At 43.1% G+C, this 19,118-nt stretch overlaps 1 protein-coding gene and 1 pseudogene across 3 annotated transcripts; one reads left to right on the top strand and one right to left on the bottom strand.

The window, feature by feature from the left end:
• Positions 1-2,282: 2,282 nt before the first annotated feature.
• Positions 2,283-18,886, top strand: LOC118079883 (uncharacterized). Of its 3 annotated transcripts, none has more exons than XM_035104591.3 (7): positions 2,283-2,574; positions 11,248-11,403; positions 13,006-13,326; positions 14,453-14,821; positions 16,686-16,835; positions 17,962-18,018; positions 18,213-18,886. In XM_035104591.3, the coding sequence occupies exons 2-7, from the start codon at positions 11,343-11,345 to the stop codon at positions 18,233-18,235; spliced, it is 981 nt and encodes a 326-aa protein (XP_034960482.3). In that variant the 5' UTR covers positions 2,283-2,574; positions 11,248-11,342; the 3' UTR covers positions 18,236-18,886. The 3 variants fall into 3 exon arrangements, with proteins under 3 accessions (XP_034960482.3, XP_034960480.3, XP_088517747.1); XM_035104589.3 differs by lacking the exon at positions 2,283-2,574 and adding an exon at positions 2,597-2,871 and having other exon boundaries at positions 18,215-18,886; XM_088661621.1 differs by lacking the exon at positions 2,283-2,574 and adding an exon at positions 9,476-9,908 and having other exon boundaries at positions 18,215-18,886.
• Positions 7,093-7,903, bottom strand: LOC148686807 (uncharacterized; annotated as a pseudogene).
• Positions 18,887-19,118: the final 232 nt, after the last annotated feature.

Raw genomic sequence — 19,118 nt, 5'->3', positions numbered from 1 at the left:
TGCCACAAACCACATGAATGAAGTTTGGGATCTCCTGATCCATAGGAGCCAACTCCCAGGGAGTCCCATGATAAAATATTTGAGGGGGCTGCCCTCCCCCCAAGTTGATTGGCATTGCCATTCAAATGGTGTGTGTGCACTGCATCATGTGATTGAATTATGCAGACTGGGGTTTACCTGGGCCCCTACAATATTTTATTCAAGTTGGCACCCCTGTCCTGATCTAGCAACTTGAGAGGGAAACAAATGGTCATATGTAGACAGGCTATATTTAATAATAATAATAATAATAATAATAATAATAATGATAATAATAATAATAATGCACAACCAGGCCAAGATACATCCTTTTAAAGAACAGAAATACATTTCAAGAGAGGAACTGTGACAACAAAGAGTCCCTTGGCACCTGAAATCGCAACTTTTTTTGTGGCCTAATCTTTTGTGAAACAGAGTCTACTTCATCAAATGCATAGAATATTAGGCATTTATTTAACTATTTATTTAAAGCATATATAAATGGCTTGATTTTTTTTAAAGGAAACCCCTCTAATCGGTGTGCAGCATTAAAACAATAAACTATCACCATAATAATTTTTAAATAATAAGTTTCTTATTTGTACCTCACCCATCCTTTTAATGCTGATGAAAGGAGACATCTGAGAAGAACAGCTTTTCCCATTCTGCTGCTGGCAGCATCTCCTACACCGAGTGTAGCCATGACTCCAGGAGGGACCTAAACATTAGGAAGAACTACCTGACAGTAAGAGCTGTTCGGCAGTGGAATTTGCTACCAAGGAGTGTGGTGGAGTCTCCTTCTCTGGAGGTCTTTAAGCAGAGGCTTGACAGGCATATGTCAAGAATGCTTTGGTGGTGTTTCCTGCTTGGCAGGGGGTTGGACTGGATGGCCCTTGTCGTCTCTTCCAACTCTATGATTCTATGATTCTATGACAGGTTGGTCTCAGACTTCATTGAATGGGAATGGACCTCCTGATTATTGAGAGCCTTGTGGGCAATGGCACCTGGGCAGGCTACCCAGAGTCAGCATCCACCATATCACTGGTGGTAGTCCCAAGAACCGCACTATCTCTACCAGCCAGTGCAGCATCTCACTGAGCTGCATTAACAACAAACACGATGTGTGTGTTTTTTAAAAATGTGTATTTTAATGACCAGAATAGTGTGACAGATTGTGAGTCATGGCCAGGGCCGGATTTAGATTTGATGAAGCCCTAAGCTACTGAAGGTAATGGGGCCCTTTAAATGCCCAGCTGTCCTTTTTCAACAACAAATTGTCACTGTTTTTTTGTGTTGAATATATGCTATATGGTAATTTATGGACCAGTCCATGCAGAATATAGGTAACCTATATATAGAAATGAGTAAACCAGTGATATTTTAGGGAGCAGGCTAGCAAGTGCAGCCGCGGGGCCCATTACTTACATCATAGGAGCCTACACAACACCAAACACTGTTGCTGTATGTAGGTTTTATTTTATTTGTTTTTATCTTATATTTTGGAAATGTACATCCAGGGTTTTTTTTCTTTAATTTTTTTGGGGGGCCCCAAGAGAGTGGGGCCCTAAGCTATAGCTTGTTTAGCTTATATGTAAACCCAGCACTGGTCGTGGCAGCAAGGAGAATGTGTGTATGAATTTAGCAGTGCTTAGTTTATTTTTTGTTGTTCTCTTAACGTTGTTAATATTGTTTTATCGATTACAAATGTCATATTGATTTGTTGCTCATACAATATGACTTTTGCTCTAATTGTGGTTTATCTTTTCTTTTTAAGTCGCTGCTTTGTTAACAGTGTTTTGTATCACAATTGTTTTATTGAAGTCTTGTTAATTATTTCATATGATGTTCTGCTATGTTCTTGTTGTTTATTGTTTGTAATCCACTTTGGAATTCATTTGAAGGAGAAGCGGGATAGAAAGACAATCAATCAATTTGTTAGCTGCAAACTTTGGTGAGGGAAAAATGTCTGCTTCGTTCTCTGAAAGCAAAGCATTAACTGTCTTCCTAACATGCTGCTGTCAGAGAGGGAAATGTCACTGTTAAAGGGACCCTTTTGCAGCAGGAGTTTGCAATATATGAAAGAACCTGAACCGTCTAAGATAAGCAGTCAGGTCATACCTGGACTAGGATCAACTCAAACCTAACAAAAGAGACTCAGCTACACTTGGCAAAGAAAAAGCGCTATATACGCGTTGAATAGGCATTCTAACACTGTGACACCAGATGGCGCTGTGGAGTTCTGTTTTTTCCAACCCGATTTCTCATTCAATGTTAGCAACGGGTTTAACCAAAACGCTTCTTTGATGTGTCTAGATCCAGGACAGAACACGTCGTCGACATGTGAAAAAAGGAGGGTGAAAGTGGATGGCCTAAATGCTGAATTCCCTTATTTCCCGGGAGAGTGAACTCATTGAACTTACTGTATTGCCTCATACGAGAAGTGAAAGCACTTCTCTGTGTTTTTCTTTGGTTTCGTTTTCGTGTGCCTCGTCGCTCACAAGCAGAGATTGCATGCTTGGTGATGCTCGCGCGTTCTTCTCCGCTACAGCCTCTCAGGTAAGGCTTTCCCCAGTACTGTAGTTTGGTTTTTTTTGGCTTCGGTCGCTCGTTTGTGAAAGCTTCAAAGGTCTTGCGAGGCTGGAGCGAAATCGAGTTCCTCTTGCTGCAACGACGGCTCTTAGAAACCGAAGTGGGAGAATCCGAGCCAGGCTGCGTGGCGTCAAGAATCGGGACGAAAGCTGACCGCTTTCCTTTAAATCCGAAGCAGATTCTGTATGGGAGCCGAGGAGCTGCGAGGGGACAGCACAGTCCCTTTCCTTTGCCAGCCATTTCCCTACTCAAAATCGCCTCCAGGTGCAGTTTAAGAATGCCTGGAGCCTTAAGCAGAGGCTGGATGGCCACTTGTCAGGGATTATTTAGCGGCGATTCCTGCATTGCAGCGGGTTGGAGTAGACGACGGTGGGACGGTGGGACAATTGTCTGTGAGAGTCGTTAGTGGGCGTCCGAGGGGGGAGTCACCTGCGGGGAGCCGGGTGGCTTTGGACAGGTATTCCCTGGATGGCAGTACTCTACTGATTTCTCGTTCAGTTGCATCTTGTGGCAAATCCGTTCGGCTCTGCGGTACACAACGGAGTTTCCCTTTCCTAAGAACTAATGCACAGTTTAGCTATTGATGGAGTTGCTTCTAGAGAACCGTAGTTGGCAGGGAAGCGGGGTGGTTCAGGAAGAAAGTGGTTGGAACTTGGAAGCCTTAACAACAACCCCCCCCCCCGGTTCCTTAAGTGATGCAAAACAATTTATCCGGAAGGGATGCTTCCTTTTTTGTAACGTGACAGTTTTGCTCCTTGGGGTGCAAATACATGGAGTGGTTGGTATTCACATCAGTTTGACTTAGAGTAGACCCATTGAAACTCACTGGAAGGACTTGAAACTTGAAGCTGAGGCTCCAATACTTTGGCCACCTCATGAGAAGAGAAGACTCCCTGGAAAAGACCCTGGTGTTGGGAAAGATGGAGGGCACAAGGAGAAGGGGACGACAGAAGGACGAGATGGTTGGACAGTGTTCCCGAAGCTACTAACATGAGCTTGACCAAACTGCGGGAGGTAGTGGAAGACAGGAGTGCCTGGCGTGCTCTGGTCCATGGGGTCACGAAGAGACAACTAAACAACAACAGACCCATTGAAATGAATGGGCCTGACTTAATTATGCTCATTAGTGTTAGCGGTTGTGCTTTGAGGAAAACTGAGTTTGAAGGCAACCCTTAGAATTGGTGCCCATCTCCCTAATGAAAGGGTTTCTTTTCCTGAAGCCTTTTATTTGCCCTGCAGGGCGAAGCCTAGCCAGTTATTATAAGGTGGCTTCTGAAGAGCATACAGTGTCCATTGCATAAGGAAAGCACTGAGTTTTGTTTGCGTGGGAATGACTTGTCTGACTTTGTATCATTATGAAGTCCAATTTGATCCAGGTACAAAGGTTGTGAGCCACCCGCAATCTCTGCCCAAGATTCCATGTGGTTCCAGGGTCGTGTTTCCATTGAGAACGAAACGCAGCGGAGGCTGCAGTGTCTTTAAGAAATATGGCTTAATTACACATATTTACACCTGAGTTTAGATGAAGATGGTGCAGATCTTCCAGCACTGTCATCTCAAGAGCCCCTTTCTTTACCTAATTGTTGTTGGGTTGGGAGAGTTTCATTGTTTGTGTGTTTGTTGCTGTTGAGCACTCAACAGAAGGTCTCTCTCTTCATCACGGTAAAAATCTGATTGGCCTTGGATGGCCAACAGATCCATAATATGCTGATCTTGCAGACAAGGCACAGTCCAGGAAAGCTAAAACTGAGGGGCAGTAATGGAGGGAGGATGGACTTGTTACATGTAGTTAGTAAATAAAAAAAAATCTTTCCAGTAGCACCTTAGAGACCAACTAAGTTTGTCATTGGTATGAGCTTTCGTGTGCATGCACACTTCTATCAGATATTCTTCGGGTATCTGAAGAAGTTTGCTCATACCAATGACAAACTTAGTTGGTCTCTAAGGTGCTACTGGAAAGAATTTTTTTATTTTGTTTCGACTATGGCAAACCAACATGGCTACCTACCTGTAGTTAGTAAATGTTTGCTTTAACTGATTAACATTTAAATTAATTCCCCCAGATTACAACTCTGCATTTTCCTTGTACATATCCCTGTTTCCTTTAAATAAATAAATCAGCTCGAGTTGTTCAGCTTTTAATAAATAACAGAGAGGAGGAGTAAAAGAACTCCCTCTGAGGTTCTCCCATAAGAAATAAGGCTTCAGCCTCTCTAAATGCACTCCATTAGACTGCATAGGGGGTACAGATATAGATGGAATTCCCCAAACCCATGGAGCCAAAAGTGCTCACCTCCTGCAGAGGAGCCATGGGACATCCCCATACCTCATGCAGAGTTTCAGAGGGGCATGCTCTTAACTACCATGGGCTGTGAATGCACCTGGACTTTTTGGAGCTTGTGAATGGGGATGCAAACCTAGAGGGTGGAATTTTGGGCCAGCTCCAGTTTTTGCTATAATTCATGTCCTTTTTTTTAAAGATATTTTTTATTAATTTTTTTACAAAAACCAACAAAAAAAGACAACAAAAAAGAGAATATACATAGCATAGTTTGATTCCTTCACCTTCTGTCCCCCCCCTCCACAAGCCCCCTCCTGCCATGAGTGGGTCCCATGAAGGTGAACAGCCGATGATGGTTCATTTTAGGATTGGGTTTGTCCTCCCCCCTCCCCCCTCTCCCCCTCTCCCCCGCCCCAAAGCCCTCCCCTGCCACCGAGGAGCCCCAGTAATACAAGGGAGAAGCCAGGGGAGTGTCCACCCAACCACTTTTCCATAAAGGAAAAAAATATATATCAGCAAAAAAAAAGAAAAAGAAAAAATGGAAAAAGCAGAATAAAAAGAAAAACAAAGGAAAAATACATATTCATTTCCTTAAACATTGTTATAGGGGCTTCCCCAACCTCCCCTTTCCCGGTTTTCCTTTGCAAATCATTTTTGACAATTTCTTTTTTTTCCCCAAGTCTTAATCTACATACCGATTTTTAAACATAATTTTTAATCACTTTCATAAACTATCTTAATTCATTCTGATCACAATCTATTTTTCTTCCCTGGCCTGATTTTTCCCCTCAATAGACCTCCTTAATTTCAAACCTTTTTTCCATACCCAATTCTAATTTACAATATATTATTCTAACAACCCTCCCCTCCCCAAGGCCCGGCACTCCCTCTCCTCCAGCAAAGTCCCAAATCTACAGTCCAGTTTTCAGCCTTTTAATCCATCCTAATAATCACCAATCTATTACTCTTTTCACCCCACCCCTTTTTTCCCATGCTTTATCACCCCACTCTTTTTACATCCCCCCTGAGTTTTCATTCTTTCTTGATTGTCTTTTTCCTTTCCCATATGATGAATCTGAAAATCTATCAGCTCCTGGCATTCCCTCCACAAAAGAGGGAATGTCCTCATGTCCTTTTGCGTTGAAGAGTCCTTTTCTCCGTCATGGTGGGCCTCATTCTGTTTTGTAATTTCCTCATTATTTTCATTATTGTCATCGTCACTATCTTTACATTTGGTTTCCATGCTTTCTTCATCAACATTGTTTGTCTTCTAAAAAGTCATTTTCACTGTCCACCACCTGTAATTGCTGCGTTGATTCCTGCAATTGTATCTCTTCTTCGCATGATTCAGAAATTAGGCATCTTAAAAGTTCTAGGACCTTCTGCTGAAACTCCGGGGAATATCTTTTTGTTGACATGATTCAGACCTGTCAAGGTCAGCACTTATCTTGAATGGTGGGAAGTAGTCACTTTTAACCAACTGGCTGCATTTTCCAAATATAATTCATGTCCTTTGTGGAGTTTGTCTTTCAGTTTTATGTTCCCAGAAACAGCTTTTTTTTCCTTTAACATCTTCGATTTTTCAAGTGGCTTTGTTTCTTAACTTCCTTCCTTAACGGGTAACATGCCTCTCTCCTGTTTGACTTGTGGTTAACTGAACAGTGCTAATCCTTTGGGTCCATGCCTGCCAAAATTAATTTCTGTTTTGATTCGGTTTCATTTTCTTCATTCCCCCCAAGGCTTGGCTAAGGACCAGACTAGAAAGGAAGGGCCGTAGGTAAATGGTAGATCATCTGCTTTGCAGGCAGAAGGTCCCTGACATCTCCAAGTAGGGAATGCGCCTGGTCTGAACCCATGGAAAGCCACTGCCAGTCAGTGCAAACAATATTGAGTTAGATGGAATAATTGTTTTATTCAGTTTGAGGCCGCTTCCTATGTTTCCTAGGGTGGTTGTTGTTGCTTGTTTATTATTTATTTAATTTATATACCACCATAGACCCAGAGGTCTCAGGGCGGTTCACAGAACAAAATCAAAACATAAAACCACAAAATATAAAATAAAAACAAAACAACAACCCAATAACTCCCCCCGCCAAACATTTTAAAAGGGCATCAGGTGTCAATTAAATCAACCAAAGGCCTGGTGTTCCAGAGGTCGGTCAGGGCTTCAACGGGGGTGCCAGTGATATCAGCCAGAAAACCCCTCAGAGCCGTTTGAATCCCACTTGACCCATCAGCCTCCAAGGGCTAATAGATCCCCTGCCTCTGTGGAGGGGAAAAGGTGCTGACAGCCTAAATCTCAACAGAAAGTGATCCGACCATGACTGATGTCAATGTCACCCACCTTTAAATCACCGTCCTCCTGCCCAGTTGAGAAAACAAAGTCCGGAGTGTGGCCTGCCATGTGCATTGGGCCCGTGACATGTTGGGAGAGCCCCATGGTTGTCATGGTGGCTATGAGGTCCTGAGCTGCCCCAGAGCCAGCTGCCTGGGCATGGATGCTGAAGTTTCCCAGTACCAGCAGTCTGGGAGTCTTCAACACCACCTCTGAGACCAGCTCTGTCAGCTCAGGCAGGGAGACTGCTGGGCAGCGAGGCAGGTGGTAAACCAGCAGAATCCCTAACGTGTCCCAATTACCCAACACCAGGAACACACACACACCTGACTGGACAGAGAGCCTGGAGATAGAGAGGCTTTATAGACCCCCTACCCTACCCTCGAGTCTGGCCTGATGCTGTACTGAGTACCCAGGTGGGCACAGCTGGGTGAGGCCAACTCCACCCTGTTCACCCACCCAGGTTACATGCCAGATCAGCCTCCTCATCCATAATCAGATCATGGATGAGGGAGTTTTTTATTCTGGGCCGACCTGGCATTCAACAGCAGCAGTTGCAGACCCGAGGGCTGGCTGATATGACAACCACAATTCCCTAGGTTGGGGGGGGGGCTGGCACATGGCACGGTCACTATCTGCCTGTACCGCGTGCCCCTTACCTGGCCTGCCCCTCCTCCCATGCCATACCTCCCTAAGGTTGCCAGACTCAATAGAGGACAGGACTTCTGTGCCTTTAATTGCCCTGCTCTCTTTTGAGTCTGGAAAACTTAAAGAGAAACCAGCAGACCCTTTGTTTCATTTCCAAGCAAAGGGTCTGCTGGTTTCTCTTTAAGGTTTCCAGACTCAAAAGAGAGCAGGGCAATTAAAGGCACAGAAGTCCTGTCCTCTATTGAGTCTGGCAACCCTATACCTCCCTCCACCCATAATCACTTTAATTGGGTCTCTCCCCCCTGCTCTCCCCCACTCCGCTCCTCCTAGGCACACCCCACAAAATGCCCTTACAACTCAGTTAAAAACAGTTAAAAGAAGAGTTTGGATTTGATATCCCGCTTTATCACCACCCGAAGGAGTCTCAAAGCGGCTAACATTCTCCTTTCCCTTCCTCCCCCACAACAGACACCCGGTGAGGTAGGTGGGGCTGAGAGACTTCAGAGAAGTGTGACTAGCCCAAGGTCACCCAGCAGCTGCATGTGGAGGAGCGGAGACGCGAACCCGGCTCCCCAGATTACGAGTCTACCACTCTTAACCACTACACCACACTGGCTCTCAAACACTTAAAAAAACCTTTAAAGGATTTAAAAAACAATTTAAAAGAAGAAGCCTTCTCTGCTGAGCAGCAGTAGCAGCCCTTATAGAACCTATCAGGCCCTGCCCTGGGTCAAGTGGGTAGAGGCAGGCAGGAGCAGAGACCTCAGGCTCTCAGCAGGGTTTTAAGCAATAGCTGGGCTGGGGAGGAGCCAGATTAGGTTTGTGGCATGAGAAGCCTTTAACTGGGTTGTGGGCTTTTTTGCCCAGAATACAGTCCCCAATCAGAATTTGACTCTGCCCCTACTGCGCTGGCATTTTCCTCTTATCAGGAATAGCAAGTGCACAATTTGATCCAGCTACACAAGACCAAACTGAGTGGCAAACCTTACAATCAGGATAATGTATATAGGATTGTTCCTAACCAGATTCGGTTATGGAGGTCGAGCAGGCATAAAAACCCAAAGCTGGTCTGTTCAGTTTTTGTTTCTGTTTTGATTTTTTGTCATTTGCCCCCCCCCCCAAAGTCAAGGACAAAGGACAGGATTTCCTGCACAACTTGCCTTTAAAAAATAATGTGCACTTTTGGTGCTGGGCTCCACCGCTGGACCTCTTCCATGGTTCCTTCATCTCAGTTCAAGGATGGGCATTTCCTGCTTTTGTGTTTTCTTACATCTTAATGTTTGTATTTGGATTACTGGGTGGAACCTCTCTTTCAGTTCTTAGATAGTTTGGGAGCAAAGTTTGCTGTGATGTGACCCAGAGATAAAGCTGCAGGCTGGAGAGCCAGAGAGGTAGAACACAATATTTGATTTCTGCTTGAATCTGAGGCTGCCACTATGGGAGAAACAAAACCCTCTTGGACTGTTAATGCTGTGAGCCCCTCCATCATAGGTTCAGGTTGCATATATGTGTAAATAAACTATATTTCAGAAAAGCACCACAGTCTCTGCTGGGCCTCATTTCCAATAGGAAACATGGACCCTGAGTAACCTCCTGGAACTCCTGGGACCTCACACCGCTTGGAGATTGGGGTGGCGTGCAGCAATATACTGGAAATCTGCATCCAATGCAGAGATAGTCATATTTTTTCATGTTTATTCCAGTTGCAAAGTTGGTAACTGGTGATAAGGAACTGTGAACATGATACTCTTGTCTTGTCTGTAATATATGAGCAGCACTCCCTCTGTTGGTAGAAAAGATAATGACATGGTAGATTCAATAGCAGAATGGACCTATACTATTTTTTTCCAGGCAGGGAAGTTGCTTCAGAGCTAGTGTTCTGGGATCAAACCTTAGGAATTGTTGTTATTCATGTTTATAGCATGATAACCTAAAGTCTAAATTGCAGGGAGTTGGATTGCAGCCTCTTGGGTCTTGCTGGGTCACCATCCTCTTGCCCACTGGATCAAAGAAAGGACCTCAGGCCCAGCAGGGAATGTAAGCAAATAATGTAGAGGGAATGTAGAGGGAATTTCAAAATGGGTCCCTACCTGTAGTAGTCTGAAGCCATACAGCCATCTTCTGACATCTTAGGTTTTTGCCACCTCATGTGCATAGAGAAGGCCTGTGCTTGGCAATGTTTCTACATGCTGGATACGAGCAGCCTTAAATGAATGTTGGTCTTGCACTGAGGTTGGTAGACAGCAGCCACAGAGCACTGTTGTACCAGTCATGGTTCTCCCCAAAGAATTTTAGGAACTGTAGCTTGTTCCCCTGTTTCTTTCACAGAGGGGTTTAACAATTAATCCCTTTTGCCTGGGAATTGTAGTTCTGTGAAGGGAATACAGTCATAACTTGGATCTCAAACGCCTAGGCTCCTGGACAAATGGCTCCTGAATGATCGAAACCAATCCTGCAGCCAATCAGAAGCCGCACCTTGGTTTTTGAACAGTTTTGGGAGTTGAATGGAGTCCTGGAACGCATTCTGTTTGAGAACCAAGGTATGACTGTAGAGTTCTCTTAAGAACTCTCAGCACCTGTAACAAACTATGCTCTCAAGGATTTTTCAGGGTAAACTGTGATTCTTTAAAAGGGTATACCAGTGCCTTTTTTTCTTAAAAAATGTTTAGGGGTACTCTCATTTTCCTACTCATATTGAAATGCTGCCCCTCAATGAGGCCAAATGTAGATTCACAAAATGTCTAGGGGTATGCGTCCCCCCAGAAAAAAGCACTGGGTATAACAGTGCTTTAATGCAAGAGGATAATGTGCCCCAAATATCTGTGCCCCACTGGATTTTGAAGGCCTCGATTGCCAATGGGTACCTTTCAAATATATGAGCAGTTGTTGTTTTTTAATGCCTCCCAGTCATGTTCATGCTTGCTGATTGCCAGTCCCTTCATATTATGAAGCAGTAGCAGACAGTGTGATGATGACATTTACCTGACTTCCCCACAGGCGAGTCACTGCTGCTTACTGGGAAGGAGAGAGCTGCACAATGCAGACATACCTGCAAGAGCACCAGACCAGCTTTGCTGGTGCATTTGCATTGGGGTGGCCTCAGGTCTGCCTCACCCCTCCCAGTAAGCAGCTGTGACTCACCTGCTGGTAGGTCAGGTAAGCACCTCCATGCCATACCATTCACTACTGTTACGAAGTGATTTCACTCTTCTCTGTCATGTTCTTTGTTCTGCAATATTTTTGGTGTTTTTTTTAAAGGATGAACCAACTTCAGAGGTAGAATGTGAAGGTCTCTGTTGGAAGTGGTCTTGTTTCAAATCCGTTTCAGCTGCATGAAAATGGAGAAGGACTCTCACAAATCCTCTTTTCCCAACAGGTGAACAACGAGGTCTTTCTCAGGTGTGCAACATGGTGTCAGAAACCTCTTCCAGCAGAGGGGCCGGCCTGTAGCAATATTTCAACATTGTCCCGATGGCATCCCTCCAGGTCTTACCTCTCTGCTTCCTATTAGTAACCACTCAGGGATCTAATAGTAAGCATTCCTATTTCCATTGGTGACTGTGGGGTGTTTTGGATTTATCTTTTTCTCTTATTTTTGCCTTTCATTGCACAGGAATAGGAGATAGCTCCAGCTTTCAATACTAAAAATATGTATCAGCTGCTCTATGTTCAGGTATTCTGAGCTATTAAGCACATTTCTGAAAAATGAGAGCTGTATTTTCTGCATTTCAGTAATATTACATAAATCTTGGTGCAACTACAGCCATGGTGCATAAATCCTGATTAAGTACAGCTGTGCAAATTCTCTTGCCATGTGTACCTTTTTAAGGGATGCTGGGCAGAAAGATGAGACTGATGTTGACCTCTAGAAGTTAGGCTACAGACCCCATAATCCCTCACCGTTGGCCATGCCGGCTAGGACTGATGGAAGTTGGAGTCCCACAACATCTTGAGGAACACAGGCTCTCCATCTCTGCTGTCATCTATGCACTCAATGGCTAACATTGATTGTGCATTGCAGATTGTATACAATGTGGTCAATATGTGCTAATTTATGCTCCCTACCTATTGCTGTTGGTGATGGATTATATACTTTCATGGCCAGTGCTCCTAAAAGGATTTAAATGATTGAGTATTATAAATTCAACTCCCTTCTAGCTTGTCTCCTGTTACTACTTTTTCCACAGCTTTATACTCCGACATGCATTTGTTCAGGAGTAAGATCTTCAGCCCAAACCCACTCAACATTTTTACAAGCATACACATGTATACTCAAAAGTAAGCACCAACAAGATTCCTTCTTCCTCAAATTGATGCCTTCCAGCTGTTTTGGACTACAGCTCCCATCAGTACCAGCCTGCATGGCCAATGGTGAGGGATTATGGGAGCTGTAGTCTAACTTCTGGAGGTCAACACTAGTCTCATCTTTCTGCCCAGCATCCCTTAAAAAGAATGGGAGTTCCAGGTGGAGGAAGGCTTGTTTACGCTAACTGGTGGCAGCTTTCTGATGCCTTAAGATTGTACCTTTTGCCAGCCTTAGGGTACAATCCTTATCTCAAGGGCTTAAACAGCCTTCACTAAACTTCCCTCCAAATGTTGTGGACTACAGCTTCCATCAGAGAGGCCAAGAGGTGGAGGCGAGTTAGGCTGGTGAAGAGTCATAGTTGTCTTTCCCTCCTGCTGTGACAAATTTCCACCCCCCCTGCATCTCCCGGAACCAGGATAGGCATGAAAGGGGAGGAGCAAAGACAGGTACACAGGTGCAGTCTCTGATTGTTTGTGGGGGGGAACCCTGGAGATGAGAGGCAGCTGTGGGGAGATGAGAGGCAGCTGTGGGGAGGCGGGGTCTTCAGTCTCAACAACTGCTTCACAAGAGTAAGACCTACTGGAGATGAGTTGCTGTGCTTATTAGGCCTGACACTCCTGTGCAGATTATAGTTTTGGTAATAAAGAGTTAATTCCAACTTGCATGTTGTGATTTACTGCTGGTTTGCTTCTGACGCTGAGCTACAGCCATCCCTGACTGACAGATGCAGCTGTCCTTGGCTGTCGTAATAGTGCTTTTTAATCGCCTATTTCAGTGCTTGAATCAACTGATGCATTTGCTATGTCTCCCCAACCCATTTTCTCTCAGAGTTCCGTAATTTCACGTGTGATGAAGATGTTACTGCAGAACTTGGGAAAAACATTAACATTACATGTGAGAACAACCAATCAATGCATAACGCAACAGTGAAGTTCTGTCCTAATAAGACAAGTTGTCCAGAGAAAAGTGACCTCAGCTCAATAAGAAAAAAATATATTACTGACAATGGAAGAATTTCATTGACGATGATAAATCAATCTGTTATCCTCAATGTCCACAAAGTAAAAATATCTGACCAAAGACATTATGAGTTTTTTTTGCAAGCTGTTAATGGATTCGACACCAGAATTATATATCTAAAGGTTGTTGGTAAGTTTAAGCCAATGAACAATGGACATCAAGAACTCTGGGTTTGATGGGGCATGGGTTGGGATTGGTGGCAAAAGCAAGGTGATATTAAAGTAATGAAAATGTATATTGGCGGAAGTGTGGGCATGCTAAAAATATAGCAAACCCAGTTCTGTTTCTGAAGAAATAATTACCTTTAGCTGAATGTGGTCCATAATAGTGTGGGAACAATTTCTTTATTGTTATATTTACATACGTAGGTACCTGGCTGCAAAATTTTGTTCCACCCCAGATAAAGCTGGTGCCAACCTTTATAAATTTCTAGTGCCAGTTAAAGACCTATTTATTACATAGAATCATAGAGTTGGAAGGGACCCCGAGGATCAAGTATAGCTCCCTGCAATGCAGAAATAGGCAGCTGTCCCATACGGGGATCGAAGCTGCAACTTTGGTGTTATCAACACCACACACTAACAAACTGAGCTATTTTCCGAGGCTTTATGGTGAATTGTTGACTGCTGAGGTTATTATGTTATTTTCGTTTTCTTCAGTCAGTTGTTAGCTTGTTTGTTTGTTTGTTTACTTATTTCTATACCATCCTTCATCCAAGGAGTTTATGATATAAAAACACAAAAATACATACCACAGTAACAAACAAAAATAATAGCACCCCTACACACACACACACAGAGAGAGAGTTTATGTTTATGTACATGAGTTGTCTTCAGCTAAGTCCTACTCAAAGTAAACTCAATAGAATTAATGAACTTAAGTTTGTAATGTCCATTAATTTCATTGGGTCTACTCTGAATACCGTAGGACTATCTTATGCTTTTAACTTACAGTCATACCTCGGTTTAAGTACACTTCGGTTTGAGTACTTTCAGTTTAAGTACTCCGCGGACCCGTCTGGAACGGATTAATCCACTTTCCATTACTTTCAATGGGAAAGTTCGCTTCAGGTTAAGTACGCTTCAGGTTAAGTACAGACTTCCGGAACCAATTGTGTACTTAAACTGAGGTACTACTGTACTGATATTGTAATCCAAGTTTGGCTTTCTTTTCATAATGCAAAGTGGGCTAGAAATATTTTAATTAAATTGATTAAATAAGTTACCACCTACATATTTTCCTACATATTTTCCAGCACCGTATTCTGAACCTCAAATCAAAATTCAGAAGGACACTGTGGTGTGCACAGCGTCGGGAGGGCATCCAAAGAGGCAGCTCTATTGGTTTAGTGACCATGGAACCAACCTGACTCACAATTCAAAACTTGTGTCTTCGAAAAACGAAGATGGATCATTCTCTCTCATCAGTACTCTTCAGCGGCAATCTCTTGATAGTGACACGATATGCTGCTCCATCCTCAACAACAACAATTCAAAGCTTGTGTCTTCGAAAAACGAAGATGGATCATTCTCTCTCAACAGTACTCTTCAGCGGCAATCTCTTGGTAGTGACACGATATGCTGCTCTATCCTCAACAACAACACAAATTGTGATAAACTCCAGGGTGAGTCCAACAAAAATGTCTTGTTGCCTAAAGACTAAACTGTCTAGAAAGCCATGGGAGTGACATTGGCTTGGGTCCATTTGAAAATCAACTTTAACTTGTACTGTAGTGGAAGATTTTTGGGTGGGGAATGGGTATTTGGGGAGCAAATTAAGTGAAAGGAAACTGGTTGTGATTTTGATTATGTTGTGAACTGCCCTGAGATCTATGGATGAAGGGTGGTATATAAATTTAATAAATGAAGAATGAAATAATAATAAACTAGATGGGAATGTGTTTTGGGGGGGAGGGGTGAACTGGAAATAAATGATTTGGTGGGTTTAATGTTTGGAGCTCGGAGCCCAGTCTCTGCTCTGTATTGAGGTCACTTCTAGAGAACCTGTTTATTGAGCATTCATCCTGATTTTGTGTGTGGGGGGATGTTAAACGATCAATGATGTTCCATCAAGCAATCGTTATCCCACACTTTCCAGTGTGTATTCCTGTCAGATTAAGTCAGAATTGTGGGGTGGGCAGGTGAGTTTGTTATGCAAGAACTCCATTTTAACTTCAGCTGAGCAACCTGAATCTCCTGTGCCAGGAGCCCAGGCTGCCATCTTGATAACACAGTGTGCAAGTCGCAATTAGCTGGAAGATTTATTACAATACAAACAATTAGCCTTGGACATCTAACCAAGCATCTGTGCCTTACGAGTCAGTTGACCTTTCTGAAGAGTGCTTCCTGCTTCTGCAGAATATCTGAACCTATGACCCTTATGTCTCTAGGTTTGTTTCCTGTCTAATACCTTTCCCATACCTCTACTCTTTGGGCTCAGGAAATTAATTGCCTCCTCTTCCAGTGAAGAAATGCTACCCCTCCTGCTTTCCGAAGCTGCCTGTGCTTCCTGAGTGAGCTGACTTCCCTCCTTCCCACTCTCTGCTAACACCTTATCTACCGTACATTCCATTCCTTGTCAGGAAGAGGGGGAGGGAGACTGCTCCCAGATGTCTGACTTCTTCCTAACTCATGGTGTGTTTCTCTACTTGGGGCAGATGTGCTCATGACATCCTGATATGTGATTGAATCCTACCCAAAATAGCAATGGTCTACAAGTGCCCTGAGTTTGTGGCCTTAGCTAGTCATTTATTTTGAGCTAGTCCAGCCCTGCTCCTTGGAGTAATCATTTCATACCTTCCAACAATTTTCAGATGAAAATAGGAACGTACTATTACAACATCATCACCATCATCAACATTTTATTATTTATACCCTGCCCATCTGACTGGGTTGCCCCAGCCACATAGGGCGGCTTCCAACATACATAAACATTAAACGACTTCCCTGTTGTTTAATGAGATATCTTCTAAAGGTTGTATAGTTACTTATCTCCTAGGCTCGGGGGTTGGATAACTCCATACCCTCCAACATTTTCCTGATGAAAATAGGAACGTTGTAAGGAAAAGCGGGGCATTCTGAGATCAAATCAGAAACCGGGACGGCTTCTATAAATCCAGGACTATCCCTGGAAAATAGGGACACTTGGAGGGTCTGTCATTTGCATGTCTCCATGAAGCTTCCAAGCAGGATCCAAAGCAGGATTCCTCTCATCTGTCTCCTGCATCTGGTATTCAAGGGTGTACTGCCCCAGAACATGGAAGTTTTATAATAGGGACTTCCACTGGCAGATTCATGATGGAGGAGTGGAGCTGAGGAAAGGGATGTTGGCAGTGGTTTTATGATTATTTGTAGCTTCCTCACTTTTTTGAGGTACTGGTGGCTTGATTGTACCTGAGGCTTGAGTATTTGCACATTGTCACAGTCAGTTGTGTCCAAAGAGACAATTCACTCCAGGTGTTGCTTTTTTCCTCTTCCCCTCCTGTACAGGTTCTGCTCGCGATCATGTTGGAAATGAAACAACTGCCAATAAATTATCACAAGATGCAGAAAAGAAAATAGTAATTCCAGTTCTCATCGTCATTACGCTGGCAGCCATTTGTGCTGTTATTATGGTTTTTCTTCACAGAAAGAAGAAAGGTCAGTTTTTATGTTTTTCTTCCTAGGATATCATTTCTAAACATCCCTATGGGGGAGAAAACTTATCAATGGAGCTTATATACATATGTGTTATAAGAAAGGTCTGTGTGGAGCATATAATTTACTTATTAGAATAATTGTTCCCCGGCAATCTTTGTTTCAAAACTTCAGTTTTGCCTATAATAAGCTTACACAGGCACCAGATGATGCTCAGTGTAGCATTTTAATTTCTTTAGCTTGAATCCAGAGGAACTGGATTCAGTCCAGCCATGCACCCCGAGTCTGCCTCAAGATGAAATTCTTCCAATGTGAAGTGTGCCTAGGCTGGGGTGGTGCGAAGAGAGGCATTCCTCATTGAGCCTTCAGCTGGGTGGCTGTCCTACTGCAGAGTTTAGGCTGGAGAAGTTTTAACTGCCATGATGAAATCACTACAAAGGCAAAACGTGCTTGCTGTTTTGTAGATGCATGCGCAGGAGTTTGCGGGAGGACAGAGAAGGTCCCCCTCTCCAAGGGTTTGACTTCACCTGAATACACAAGTCCACCTGAATCAGTGATATCCAGATTCAAAAGATAAACAAGAATACCCGGTTTTACTGCTCTTATGGGGTGGGTGTCTAGACTCTGGCTGGGGGAGCCATGGGGTGGGTAGTAGAGTGCTTGGGTGCATTGCTTTCCCCCTAACCACAACATTTTTTTTTCTTTTGGTTTCAACTTTTTTTGTTAATTCATCTGTGAAAATACTATATTTGAAGTGAAACTAATAAAATACCAGAGAAACTGTGAGCATTGTGACTTGTTACAGCCACATATAGCGTTTTCACCTTCATGGAGTTCAAGCCAAGATTTATGCATATGTGCAGGGAAAAGGCAATATAAACCACAACATTTTCGTCAAGAGCCCACAACCTGACTTTTAGTGAAAATGTTTAACAGCTTTTACAATAGTTTAGATGAAGTTTCAGCAAAGTATATGAAAACAGTGACTACCAGGACGTAGATGCCTTATTGGGGGGGGGGACATAGAGTGGAATGGATGGGGTAAAAGTAAACAGAAAAATACATAATTCTTCCTCTCCTCCCGTCTGATTTGCCTTTTCTGCTTTCCCTTTGTTTTGTCATTCCTCAGGTGCATTCTCAGGTGCAATAAGAAATGCATATTTCCAGCGGCTTTTTCTATCTGAAGGTAAATATCTATTAAGTCTGTTAGTACTGCAGTTAATAATGCAGGAAGAAAGGTGTATACATTGCTCTGGCCTTTTCGACACCTGTGTGTTATAGAAAAAATACTTTATATATTATGCTGATTGGTGAATGATTTCTTAGTTCATTGCAATCAGTGGCATTCTTGCTGTCATCGTTGTTCTTTCTTTCTCCTAGAGATTATACAGGAACGTCAGTGACAAACCAAATTGAAGTAAATGCAGTGACTGGATCAAGAAACACATGGAAAACTGTAACACTCCAGGACCCTGCAATTCAGATTGCGGAGGCAAGGGACTCTGTATGACCTTCTGCTCTGCAAGCCCATCTTATGACATTTCTAAGCCATTTTAATGTCTTATTAGCCACGAAAGACTTGCCTTTCATGTGGAAGAAGAAGCCTGCTATTTGGATTCCACTTCTTTCTCCAGCATAATACAATGCATCTTTCTTCAGGTTTTGAGCAGGGTTGTTTTCTTGCAGCACTCCTTTACATAGCATCTGTAGATAGTCCTCTCTGTAAATAGTTGCAGCAGGCTAGGTATGTCGTATATTAATGTAGCAACAACAGTATAGTCATCTGCATTCAGATCTCACCTTTGTTAAATACCTCCTGAGAAGCCTTGGACAAATCATGAGTCAGGGCTGTGATCTAAAGGTGCAAATAACAATATATACATTGTAAGTTTTATCGTTTTGTCTTTATTTTTTAAGAAGGTATTTACCGTACTCGTTTGTGATTATTACTTGTAATTATTGTGATTATTACTTTTTTGATTATTACTTGTGATTATTATTATTATTTTTTAGAGTGTGTGTCTTCAAATAAAAATAACTGAACTGTGGAAGAATTATACTACTGAACTATTTTAGAAACTCCCCCTGCCCCCAGAACTGCCCCCAGCTTAGTCTACCAGCTCCTGAAAGGAGTGTCTTAGCAAAGTAGCTGAGAAGTGGCGCAACCAACTATACAATTACTGGTCAGTTTTGGTTTCAGCCACACTAAAACTGCAAATTTAGGAGTGAAGCCCCATTGAACAGAATGGCATTCTCATTTTAATGTGCATTTACGGGACCAAAAGT

The sequence above is a fragment of the Zootoca vivipara genome, chromosome 2, assembly GCF_965207765.1.
Source record: "Zootoca vivipara chromosome 2, rZooViv2.hap1.1, whole genome shotgun sequence".
NCBI lineage: Eukaryota > Metazoa > Chordata > Lepidosauria > Squamata > Lacertidae > Zootoca > Zootoca vivipara.
This window is presented reverse-complemented; position numbering and strand designations above follow the sequence as displayed.